We start from the raw sequence: 12,500 nt of genomic DNA, 5'->3' as shown, positions 1-12,500 counted from the left end.
GCCTCTGGAAAAACCCGTCAGCGTGCTGCTGCTCAAGAACAGGCCCAACGAAGGTCAGTCGACTTTATTTTTTTATTTTATTTTTTTATTTATTTATGTTCTTTTAGGGCATTTCTGCTTTTTTGGGGGAGAGATGGTAGAGGGTCAGACTGGAGCCAGGAACCTGGGTGTGTTAGTAGTAGTCGTGGTGGTGGTGGTATCTACTGGTATCTACTGGTATCTACTGATATCTACTGGTATCTACTGATATCTACTGATATCTACTGGTGTCTACTGGTATCTACTGGTATCTACTGATATCTACTGGTGTCTACTGGTATCTACTGATATCTACTCATATCTACTGGTATCTACTGGTATCTACTGGTATCTACTGGTGTCTACTGGTGTCTACTGGTGTCTACTGGTATCTACTGGTGTCTACTGGTATCTACTGGTATCTACTGGTATCTACTGGTATCTACTGTCTACTGTGTGTTACTGTTAACTGTCCATAGACATCATTCAGTCTTAACTCTTACTATGCTGATTCCTGCCTGCCTCACTGAACTTTATCCCTTTATCGCGTGTGTGTGTGTGTGTGTGTGTGTGTGTGTGTGTGTGTGTGTGTGTGTGTGTGTGTGTAGAGTACGGTCTGCGTCTGGGCAGCCAGCTGTTCATTAAGGAGATGACCAGCACAGGGCTGGCTTGCAGGGACGGAAACCTCCAGGAGGGGGACATCATACTGAAGGTGAGTCCCCACAGACACTCACCCCTGGTCTGGGCTTACCATGGTTCACTCACCCCTGGTCTGGGTTTAACTCGGGTTAAACCCTGGGTTTAGTATGGTATACTCACCTACTCCCCCCCCCCCCCCAGATCAACGGTACCGTGACAGAGAACCTCTCCCTGGGCGACGCAGGGAAGCTGATTGAGAAGTCGAGGGGGAAGCTGCAGCTGGTGGTCCAGAGGGACCGGAGACAGGTCCTGATCCGAATCCCCCCGCTGGCTGACAGCGACTCCGAGCTCGATGGTGAGATCCCCTCCAAACTCACAAGCAGCAACTCCTTCCCTATTTAAAGGGACACTCTGCGTTTTATGTGGACAGACCCAGAACCAGAGCCATACAGTTCTGTTCCAAACTGTTCATCACTCTGGACAGAACCATCCTGGCACCGTTCTGGTGTTCTGTCATTAATGGTGTTTATAGAATACAGTACCATGTGTTTCATGTTGTGTTTTTGTCCTGCATGTCTTTGCTTTGTTTGAAGTGTCTTGTTTTATTTCTGTGGTTGATTCTGTCCAAATCCCTGGGGATAATAAAGTTTTGTTTGTACTCCGCCTCCTCCTCCTCCGTGGGCTGTCATTGGTGCAGAGAGAAGTAGTGTGTTAAAACAGCCTTCAGAGCCATATCCAATCACAAGCATTTGTTAATGCATTATTAATGGCTGCTTCCAGGAACGTTTCTGGGTAAAAGCAGCAGATATATAAACATCACAAGAAATGGAAAAAAGCAATTCCGATCAGAGGCGGCTGTCTCCATGGCGACTGGCTTGTTTTCGAATGTCACATGACCCCAGCGCAGGCTGTGATTGGCTCCTGCGTGATTAGAGGGGAGGAGGGAGTGATGCTCTGACCCAAAGCTCTTTGGGGGAGCCGTGTCACATGACCCAGGGACCAGTGACCCACTTAATCTGATTTAGGGACGCTGTGTGTGTACGCGTGTGTGCGTGCGTGCGTGTGTGCATGTCGTTGGGCAGGTCATCTAATCCGCCATCATAATCCCAGTTTGGATGTGACAGAATTTGATTATGTTATGATATTCTGATATGGAGGGAGTGTCTGGTGTCTGCCACAGCAGCCGGGACCAGCACAACAGAGGTGGCTGTGTGTGTGTGTGTGTGTGTGTGTGTGTGTGTGTGTGCACATATCTTTCTCTCTCTCTCTCTCTCTCTCCCCCTCTCTCTCCCCCCCCCTCTCTCTCTCTCTCTATCAGAATGTTGTATGAGAAATACAACAATATACTCAGGGTATGAATGAATGAATGAGGAAAGACATTGGTGAACTCACTGACTGCCAAAGCATTCCAGAACATTCACCACCTAGAGGGCCAAGTGTTCTATGTGGTGTCTACCTAGCAACAACACTTTGATTGGCTACAAAATGAAGCATCATCATTTATGGATTTTTGGTGAATAAAGTCACCCTTGGCGCTCTAGAATGTTGACAGTTTGGGGCGACTTTATGAATGAGTTAACTGACTTTATGAATGAGTTAGCTGACTTTATGAATGAGTTAACTGGTGTGTGACGTTGTGTGTTCTCTTCAGACATCTCTGAGATCGAGTCGTACCGCTCCTACTCGCCCCAGGACGAGCGCCGGGGCCACCACTCGGACCTGTCCTCCCACTCCTCCAACGAGAGGCTCAGAGACAAGCCCAGGTACCCCTCACCCTCACACCCTCACCCTCACACCCTGCCACCCTCACACCCTGCCACCCTCACACCCTGCCACCCTCACCCTCACACCCTGCCACCCTCACCCTCACACCCTCACCCTGCCACCCTCACCCTCACCCTCACCCTGCCACCCTCACCCTCACACCCTGCCACCCTCACCCTCACACCCTGCCACCCTCACACCCTGCCACCCTCACCCTGCCACCCTCACACCCTCACCCTCACCCTGCCACCCTCACCCTCACACCCTCACCCTCACCCTCACACCCTGCCACCCTCACCCTCACCCTCACACCCTGCCACCCTCACACCCTCACCCTCACCCTCACACCCTCACCCTGCCACCCACACCCTCACCCTCACCCTCACACCCTGCCACCCTGCCACCCTCACCCTGCCACCCTCACCCTGCCACCCTCACACCCTGCCACCCTCACCCTGCCACCCTCACACCCTGCCACCCTCACACCCTGCCACCCTCACCCTCACACCCTGCCACCCTCACACCCTCACCCTGCCACTCTGCAGACGTGTCATACAACAGCATTTGTGTGTGTGACAGGGAGGAGCCTCAGAACAGGCTGGTCAAGATGGGCGCCATGGCAACGCCGTTCAGGATGCCAGAGAGAGCCGTGGAGGACAGGCCCCCAACGCCTCCAGAGAGGGAGGAGTCTCGTCCAGAAACACCCCCAGGTACCCACAATGCCCTTCACCTCCCGGGGTAGTTATTTTAACTTTTCTGCTGAATTCCCTATTTTGACTAATTCCCGCCTAAAAACCAGACCCAGAACTAAACTGCCTATAACATTAGGACATACTACATCATACACACCAGTCATGGCTGTTGTTATGACAGAAAACAGTCACTCAGGTGTTTCATCTGGTTTTTGGTCGTGTTTCACAGCACCAATAGTCGCTGTGGCACCAAAGGTTCACTCCGCCCCAAAGACCCAACTGAAACCAAGCATAGAGGACCAGGAGATCTACGGGTGAGTTCTCCTGTTTAAACAGGGTTTTTAGGGCATTTCTGCTTCATTAGGAGATTGACAGGAAGCATGGGTGAGTGAGAGAGAGGAGGGAAGACATGTAAGATATGTGGAGGGTCAGAGTTGACCCCAGGTTGACCCCAGGCCGTGGCCATGCAGCTGTCTTTGCGTGTGTCATAATGTCTCCTGTGTGACATCACTCCAGGCCCAACACAATGATGATGCGCTTCCAGAAGGGGGAGAGCGTGGGTCTGCGGCTGGCGGGGGGGAACGACGTGGGCATCTTCATCGCCGGCCTCCAGGAGGACAGCCCCGCGGAGCTGGAGGGCCTCCGCACCGGGGACCAGATCATGAAGGTAGGAGGTTCCGCCCTCAACAAGCCTCTCAGAACGACTCCATTCATGACACCAGAGGAATCACGCTCAATGCCAAATGTGCATCACTCTCTGAATTTTTGGAGCACTTCTGAGTTGTTTCCTACTCTGAGAGGCTTGGTGACTGCGGCCCAGGTTCCTGATGGTCGCTCCTGAGTTCGGTGTCTCTCCAACGTTCCGTAGTTTTGTGTGGTGGGGGGTTGATGTGGTGTCTCATGTTTGTTTCTCTCGTTTGTAGGTCAACAACCAGGACTTCAGGGCCATGGTGCGTGAGGACGCTGTCCTCTACCTGCTGGAGATCCCAAAGGGAGATGATGTCACCATCCTGGCTCAGCGCAAACCTGATGGTGAGTCAACTCGCCCACGTCCGCATGGGTTAGGATCCGGCCCATGCCCTGCTGACATGCCCTCTCCACCTTACTTTCCTGTCTTTCTCCACTGTCTCAAAAAAAGAAAAAAAGAAGAATTATATAAAAGACCATCAGTTGATTCCATAATCAACCGATCTGACGGTTTTTGTTTTGTCTACTTTCTGTTTCAGTCTTTAAGGACATTCAGGCGTCAGGCCGAGGGGACTCCTTCTTCATCAGGACTCACTTTGAGTACGAGAAGGAAGCCCCCCAGAGCCTGCCCTTCATCAGAGGGGAGATCTTTAAGGTGACGGACACCCTCTACGACGGCAAGCTGGGCAACTGGCTGGCCATCCGCACGGACAGAGAGAACCAGCTGCTGGAGAAGGGCATCATCCCCAACAAGAGCAGGTGTGTGTGTGTGTGTTCACGCTTGTGTTTGAGTGTGTGTGTGTGTGTGTGTGTGTGTGTGTGTGTGTTCACGCTTGTGTCTGTGTGTGTGTGTGTGTGTGTGTGTGTTCACGCTTGTCTCTTTGTGTGTGTGGGTGCAGGTGTGTGTTCACGTGGGTCTGGTTCTGTGTCACAGGCTGTGTGTGTTTGTCCCTGTGTGTCGTGTGTGTGTATGTGTGTGTGTGTGTTACTGACTCCTGGCGTTGTCTGTCGGCAGGGCGGAGCAGATGTCTAACGTCCAGAACGCCCAGAGAGCCGCAGGCAACGACCGAGGAGACTTCTGGAGGCTGAGGGGTCAAAGGGCAGCCAAGAAGAAGGACCTCCGGAAGAGCAGAGAGGACCTGACGGCCACGCCCATCACCACCAAGTTCCCCGCCTACGAGAGGGTGGTCCTGAGAGAGGGTAGGTCTCCCTGCCCCCTTCTAACAAGCCACTCAGATGCATACAACAGAATACCATAGTATTCTACCATACTAGCACTGAATATTTGTGAAATGGACATTTTCCCTGTGTTGACTAGACATGCTGTAACTGAGATGGTTAAACTCACCAACCAACCACGCGCTGTCGAATAGCGCAGCTAGTTAACATCGGGTATTTGAGGAGACGGTCATGTGTGTTGGCAAGTCAAAGGTCGCAAGTTCGAGATTCGGGTCGGAGCGACTCGAATTGCGGGGCGACAGTTTGCAACAACCTGACGTGTGTTTCAGGAGGTCGTCGTAGATGTGCGTGGCGCTGATTGTGTCTTTGTGTTTTTTTTTCCTCAGCTGGGTTCAGGAGACCTGTCGTTATCTTTGGGCCAATCGCAGACGCTGTCAATGAGAAACTGGCCAATGACCTGCCTGATGAGTTTGTCATAGCCAGTAAGAACTTCGCTATAGGCAATATGTTTGTGTGTGTGTGTGTGTGTGTGTGTGTGTGTGTGTGTGTGTGTGTGAGAGTGTAAGACATTAACGGTGTATTTGTGTGTCCTCACAGAGACGGAGCCTAAGGATGCCGGCACTGAGAAGTCCTCTGGAGTTGTGAGACTCAACACTATTCGACAGATCATTGAACAGGTAAACATATGAACACCATCATCATCATCATCCTCCTCCTTCTCCTTATTACGACCACAAACGTCAACACCACCACAACCACCATCATCATAATCCCCCTTACCCTCCTCTTCATCACCACCACCATCCTCCTCCTCCTCAACCTGACTCCTTCTCTCTCTCCCCGCCGCCCCAGGACCTCCACGCCCTCCTGGATGTGACCCCTAAGGCGGTGGACACCCTGAACTACACCCAGTGGTACCCCATCGTGGTGTTCCTCAACCCGGACAGCAAGTCAGGGGTCAAGACCATGAGGAACCGCCTGGTTCCCGGCTCCAGCCGCAGCTCCCGCAAACTCTACGAGCAGGCGGTCAAACTGAGGAAGACCTGCACACACCTGTTCACCGGTTGGTCTGGCTGTCTGTCTGTCTGTCTGTCTGTCTGTCTGTCTGTCTGTCTGTCTGTCTGTCTTTCTGGCTGGCTGGCTGGCTGGCTGGCTGGCTGGCTGGTATGTCTGTCTGTCTGTATGTCTGTCTGTCTGTCTGTCTGTCTGTCTGTCTTTCTGGCTGGCTGGCTGTCTGTCTGTCTGTCTGTCTTTCTGGCTGGCTGGCTGGCTGGTATGTATGTATGTCTGTCTGTCTGTCTGTCTGTCTGTCTGTCTTGTCAGGGGCACAACGGCAGTGGTAGACACCTTAGATATGTCACCAGCTCATATCCGCCTCCCTCCTGGGGTGGGGGATCGAACCAGCCACCCTCCAGTCACCAGCTCTCCGGGGGTGGGGGAGGGGGGTGGAACCAAGCTAATGGGTCCGCCCCCCTGTTTGTGTGGTGGACACTAAGTGGTAAACATCTTTCTTAATGAGGCAGATGCTTCATCCCCCCTGGTTCAACCTCAGTACTGTAACCTGGTTAAGCCCAAGTTCAACCTCAGTACTGTAACCTGGTTAAGCCCCACTCTTCATCACGGCTGCACCCATCCGTTGAGTTCTAAACCGATTACAGCTCTTACGGGGATGAAGGCTTATCGCCGTGGAGACGTGACGTTGTTGTGTGTTCCCCGTCTAGCGACCGTGGACCTGAACGCCGCCAACGACGCGTGGTACGGCAGTGTGAAGGACTCCATCAGAGCGCAGCAGGAGAGGGCCGTCTGGGTGTGTGAGGGCAAGGTAAGAGTGTGTGTGTGTGTGTGTGTGTGTGTGTGTGTGTGTGTGTGTGTGTGTGTGTGTGTGTGTGTGTGTGTGTGTGTGTGTGTGTGTGTGTGTGTGTGTGTGTGTGTGTGTGTGTGTGTGTAATGAGTTGACGTATGTGTATTGCGGTTTGTGTTTGTGTGCCTGTAAGTTTCACACACCTTCATCTCTCTGTCCCTCCCCTCCCCCTCCCTCCCCCTCTCTCCCCCTCCCTCCCTCTCTCCCCCTCCCCCTCCCTCTCTCTCTCAGCTGGACGGTTCGGAGGAGGATCTGGATATCCATGACGACCGGATGTCGTACCTGTCGGCGATGAGTGCTGACTACCTGAGCATGGACAGCCGTCTGACCAGCGACATGGACGACACCGCCGACGAGGGCGGGGCCTACACTGACAACGAGCTGGACGAGCCAATGGACGAGCCCCATCCAGTGTCTGCCATCAGCCGCTCCTCGGAGCCCGTGCTGCCAGAGGAGGTGGGCTGTGACCTCATCTGTCAATCACTGTCTCGTCTGTCTGTCTGTCTCTCTGTCTGATAACTGTCTGTCTGTCTGACTGTAGTGGGCTCCTGTTGGTCTGTCTGTCTGTCTGTCTGATAACTGACTGTCTGTAGTTGGTCTGTCTGTCTGATAACTGACTGTCTGACTGTAGTTGGCTCATGTTGGTCTGTCTGTCTGATAACTGACTGTCTGTCTGACTCTGTAGTGGGCTCCTGTTGGTCTGTCTGTCTGATAACTGACTGTCTGTAGTGGGCTCATGTTGGTCTGTCATTGTCTTATGACAGGTGTCGTCATTCTAGCGCGACCAGGTCGCCCAGGGAGTCTCCATCTGTCTGTAAGACAATGGTTGGTGGTCTGACTGTCATGTGGCGTCTGTTAGACCAGTACCGTCTCTCTGACTGTCACATGGAGTCTGTTAGACCATGACCGTCTATCTGACTGTCTCATGGAATCAGCTCATCTACGTCTGTCTGTGTCAGTCACCATCAATATATCTCTGTCAACCTCTCATTGTTCACGATCAACCTAGTCTCTGTGTGTGCGTGTGCGTGTGTGTGTGTGCGTGTGTGTGTGTGCGTGTGTGTGTGTGTGTGTTGACATAATGTATTTCATCCCTTCCCCCTGCCCCTGTAGAGATCCTACCCTGAGCCCAGGGCTCGTATGAGGAGATCAGGCAGCAGAGAGGTGCTGAAAGACCCCAGTCCACCCCCCTCCTTCATCCCTGAGCCCCCCAAGGTGAGACCCCCCCCTCCTCTGAACCTCAACCCTGAGACCTTCCCCTAATCCTGGTCCCCCTAGACCTAGCCCCCCCTCACTCTGAACCCCAACCCAGACTTCTCCTAACCCAAGTCCCCCTAGATCAAGCCCACCCACACTCTGAACCTCAACCCTGAACCTACTACCTGTACCTAACCCTAACCCTAACCCATAACTCATCTCCTTCCCATCCATCCAAGTCAAACCCTCCTCTCAGCATCAATTCAGAATTTGCACGAAGGCTTTATGAAATGTTTTATTGAAAGCAGAAGAAAACATACTAAAATGAACATGTCATTATTCCACTCACTGTAAATCTCACGTTGTCTGTAACTCATCGAGTTCTTCTCCCGAGACTAATGATAATGAGCCCGACCCCCTTCTGGATAAAAGTGTTCCACTAAATGACCTTCCTGTGTCGCCCCCTCCTCCTGCGTGGGTCCAGGTGAGGGCCCAGAACCGCGGCGACTCCTCCCGAGGCTACGACTCCCTCTCCAGCAGCACCATCAGCAGCGACGCCCCCGGGACCATCGTCACCCCCGGGGTGGCCAGCAAGCCCCTGCCCCCCCCCGTGGCCCAGAAGCCCACCTTCGCCCGGGGTCCGTCGGCAGATGACCAGAGCCAGGGGTCTGGGGAGGACCCAGCCAGCCGCTCCTTCATGGGGAAGGTGAAGGCCTTCGAGCAGATGGACCACCTGGCCCGAGCCCAGAGGATGCTGGAGCTGCAGGAGGCTGAAAATGCACGGGTCAGTACCGCCGGGCCGCCAGGGCCGCCGGGTTTATGGTGATGGAATAAGGTCACACGGAGAGAAGTACTCGCGCTGCAGCGACGCTCCCAAGCCGCTGCCTTTCGTTTAGGAGTCGACGTCATCCTGCTAACACAGAAATCTTTCTAATGTGATGGACCTTCAGTAGAGTTGCTTTTATGATTCATTCATGTGAGATCATATCACACTGCTCCTGCTGATTAAACATGCATTGATGAGTGCTCTGGGGGGTGTTTAAGTGCTGTTAAGATGAGATGTGCTTTGTCTCCAAAGGGAAATGTGTCTGGGACATTTTAAAGTTTAATGTTGCCTTGTGTAGTTGTCATGTATGTGCTTTGACATAACTGGGCCTTCTCTTCTTCCTCCTCCTCTTCCTCCCCCTTCTCCTCTTCTTCCTCCTCCTCTTCCTCCTCTTCCTCCAGCTGGAGATAGCCCAGAAGCACCCTGACATCTATGCCGTCCCCATGAAACTACCAAAGCCCAATAACAACCGTCCACAGCCAATAGGGTGAGTTCATCTGTTCGTCACTCCTGTACATAAATGGGCAACCAGATTGTTTCTCTGGCCGTAGTCTGAGTTCTAACCCTTCTCTTACTGAGACTCTTCAGTGATGTGGTTGAATGTTTCTAGCTCACTGAACAGGAATGAAATGCTCAAACAAGCGAGTGTTGCAGACCTGAACAAACTGACACGTTTCTCTCTCCTCTCCTCTCCTCTCCTCTCCTCTCCTCTCCTCTCCTCTCCTCTCCTCTCCTCCCCTCTCCTCTCCTCTCCTCTCCTCTCCTGTGTTTAGCTCCAGCTCCAACCCGGAGCCCCAGACCCCCTCCTCCAGGCCACCGTACTCCGAGAACAGGGACGACGAGGAAGACTACCGCAGACAGCTGGCCGAACAGACGCGGAGGGGTTACTATAGCAACCCCCAGAAATACAAAGACACCGAGCTGTAAGGTCACAGGCCATCCAACCAATCACATCGGGCGGTTCTCACTGTGTTCACCCAATCAGGGACCCCTGTGTCCAACCTGCCTTCTTGTGACCCGTCCCGTATGTACACCTTGTTATGTGGTGCCATCTAGTGGCAGGAGGACAGTACCTGTTGCAAATAACAGCAGCCTAGGTGTGTGTGTTTTAACCTTGACTGTTAGCCTGAACATGATGGTGTATCAGCCTTTTTACCTGTAACCGAACCACTAAGTACCCTTCTTCATCTACCCTAACAGGTACTGTTTGATGTTCACCCCAACCTTTTCATGTCCAAAGTGATCTGGGTCTGAGTACTTTTTTTTTGTTTTAGTTTTTTTTATAAAACCTTATATTTCAGTGTATATATATATTATCTTTATACATTGTTGTATGTTTTCTGAAAAAGTCTTTCTTTGTTACACTAGAATACAATTATCTGAACGAAACACAGAATGTTTTTTTGTCCACACCGGTTCTCTGCTGTACGGTCTGCTGCTGGTGTTAGCTAGTGGTGGATAATCTATGGATATAGTTTTTAAATGTCCTGCATTAGAATATCATGATTTTAATATTGTACACCTGAACATTCCTTCCTGTCTCTGTGTGTCTGTGACTCCTATTACATACTGGAACATATCAGAACATGCAAAGTGCCTTTCTAGCTCTGAAAGCATAATGATGATGTCAGTTCACTGCGAAAGAAAAAGCAAGCAGTCAGAAATGGTCTCAGAGTGTTGAGGGGGGAGACATGCCAGTTTACTTCTGTATTCGCTGCAAACAACCTGAGACAATCACACGGTTACGGGCGTACACAGAACATCCCCACGACGACGGCACAATCTGGTTGGTTTCTTGTTCTTTTCTTTCGTTGTTTTGTTTTCTTTGTTTTTTCTACCAGGGAGTGTCAGGAACAGGATGATTACTGACACTGTCTTCATGTCTGTTGCTTTGTTCTGAATGTCTGTATTTGATGTGCTACTCTTTGATTCATGGGCTTCAGGCTGCTGAAATCAACTGTAGTGAGGCTAGGACTTTTTAAACCTTCTGAAACTAAACAAAAATAAATCAATCAATCAATCACTTTTAAAACTTTGCCTTGTGAATGTTTTAACTCTAATAATTCATCAGAGACTGTGTTGTTAATTCTAATTCAGCCTCAAGCAGAACGGGTTATGCCGGACTGACACTTTCACCAGGGCCAGATTACAGGACAGCAGCTGACACCACCGCTGCCCCAGCTAACAGCTAAACAGCTAAACATCTGAACATCTGAACATCTGAACAGGCTTGGCTTTGCAGAGTTCGTTGAGCGTATTTTTGTTGAACACAGTTAATGTCTCCCTCCCCACATTGTTTTGGTCCAATGAAAAGATCACATTATTTGGGTTTTATGCCATTACAATTTGCAGGTCCAGCATCAGTGTCGTACATTCATAAGACTCTTGAGGAGGTATTCTTTACTCTCTATCTGCCTCGTTAAGATGCACATATGATTCTGTAATCTTTGGTTCTTGATAAAACACATCACATTTATATTATACTCCGCCTGGTAAATTATTAATCTGTGCCTTGATTCTTTTCTTCTGAGATGCTTCTGTCATGAGCTCACACACACACATCATCATGACAGATACAGGTTAAGGCAAGTCAGTGCTGAGCTGAATCAAACAGTAACATAACCCCACAATAAATAAATAAATAATCCATAAATACACAACTTATAAATAAATTCATGTAATCTAACAAATAGAAAACTCCTGAAAGTAGTGCGAGTGAGTGGGAGTGTGAGTGTGTGTGTGTGTGTGTGAGAGTGTGTGTGTGTGTGAGAGTGTGTGTGTGTGTGTGTGTGTGTGTGGGAGTGTGTGTGTGTGGGAGTGTGTGTGTGTGGGAGTGTGTGTGAGTGGGAGTGGTAGTGTGAGTGTGTGTGTGTGTGTGTGTGTGTGTGTGTGTGTGTGGGAGTGTGTGTGTGTGGGAGTGTGTGTGTGTGTGTGTGAGTGAGAGTGTGTGTGTGTGTGTGTGAGTGAGAGTGTGTGTGTGAGTGAGAGTGTGTGTGTGTGTGTGTGTGAGTGAGAGTGTGTGTGTGTGTGTGTGAGTGAGAGTCCCTGGTATGTTGTGTCAGATGTAGACAGGCTGCTCCTGTGCTGTCAGCAGGCGGTACATGGCCGCCGGCATCGTCTTCATGTGGATCTGCAGCAGAGACACACCACATATGTCACATGATCTGACTGACACTGTATCTCACACACTAGAGATCTCCTATGAGGAACCGGGGATTAGAGATTACAGATTAGAGATTTCCTGCATACTTGAAAAATATGAACAGTCTTCCTGGCTGGGACATAAATGATATTTAAACACTGGGGAATGTTCTGTTCAATGACCTGAATCAGGATTTTGAATCATCTTCCTGGACTGACTCTGAGTGTGAATTAATTGACCTTTGACCCCGGTGGTAGATGGGGGTGTTAGTGAGATGTTCCGTACCTCCCCGACTGCGTTGGACAGGATGTGGACGATCTTCTCGTGAGGCGTGGCCACAACGCTCTGGCTGTTGATCTCGATGATGCGGTGACCCACGCGGACCCCCCCTCTCTCAGCGATGCCCCCCCTCATCAGGCTGCAGATCTGTGGAGGGGGGGAGGGGGAGGTGGGAGGGGGTGGGGGAGGTGGTGGGGGTGGGGAGGTGGGAGTGGG

At 51.1% G+C, this 12,500-nt stretch overlaps 2 protein-coding genes across 2 annotated transcripts in view; one reads left to right on the top strand and one right to left on the bottom strand.

Moving 5' to 3' along the window:
* Positions 1–10,895, top strand: part of tjp2a (tight junction protein 2a (zona occludens 2)) — a 28,415-nt gene extending 17,520 nt beyond the window's left edge. The window contains exons 6-24 of the mRNA XM_083670341.1: positions 1–53; positions 627–730; positions 859–1,012; positions 2,309–2,420; positions 3,001–3,131; positions 3,343–3,427; positions 3,630–3,780; positions 4,037–4,145; positions 4,340–4,559; positions 4,816–5,000; positions 5,366–5,461; positions 5,577–5,656; positions 5,832–6,042; positions 6,701–6,801; positions 7,072–7,296; positions 7,954–8,055; positions 8,522–8,821; positions 9,265–9,350; positions 9,637–10,895. The exon at positions 1–53 is cut by the window's left edge and continues 713 nt beyond it. Of these exons, the coding sequence (XP_083526467.1) occupies positions 1–53; positions 627–730; positions 859–1,012; positions 2,309–2,420; positions 3,001–3,131; positions 3,343–3,427; positions 3,630–3,780; positions 4,037–4,145; positions 4,340–4,559; positions 4,816–5,000; positions 5,366–5,461; positions 5,577–5,656; positions 5,832–6,042; positions 6,701–6,801; positions 7,072–7,296; positions 7,954–8,055; positions 8,522–8,821; positions 9,265–9,350; positions 9,637–9,790 (2,659 nt within the window). The 3' untranslated portion in view covers positions 9,791–10,895. The remainder of the gene's footprint in view (positions 54–626; positions 731–858; positions 1,013–2,308; positions 2,421–3,000; positions 3,132–3,342; positions 3,428–3,629; positions 3,781–4,036; positions 4,146–4,339; positions 4,560–4,815; positions 5,001–5,365; positions 5,462–5,576; positions 5,657–5,831; positions 6,043–6,700; positions 6,802–7,071; positions 7,297–7,953; positions 8,056–8,521; positions 8,822–9,264; positions 9,351–9,636) is intronic.
* A 1,026-nt stretch (positions 10,896–11,921) lies between these two features.
* Positions 11,922–12,500, bottom strand: part of LOC310804631 (amyloid-beta A4 precursor protein-binding family A member 1-like) — a gene marked incomplete at both ends in the record, with an annotated part of 8,780 nt that continues 8,201 nt past the window's right edge. The window contains 2 exons of the mRNA XM_083669949.1: positions 11,922–11,993; positions 12,291–12,431. Coding sequence (XP_083526075.1) covers positions 11,922–11,993; positions 12,291–12,431 — 213 coding nt within the window. The remainder of the gene's footprint in view (positions 11,994–12,290; positions 12,432–12,500) is intronic.

The sequence above is a fragment of the Argentina silus genome (assembly GCF_951799395.1).
Source record: "Argentina silus genome assembly, chromosome: 5".
In the NCBI taxonomy this organism is placed as follows: Eukaryota; Metazoa; Chordata; class Actinopteri; order Argentiniformes; family Argentinidae; genus Argentina; species Argentina silus.
The sequence above is the reverse complement of the archived record's forward strand: the minus strand, read 5'-3'. Positions and strand labels throughout refer to the sequence as shown.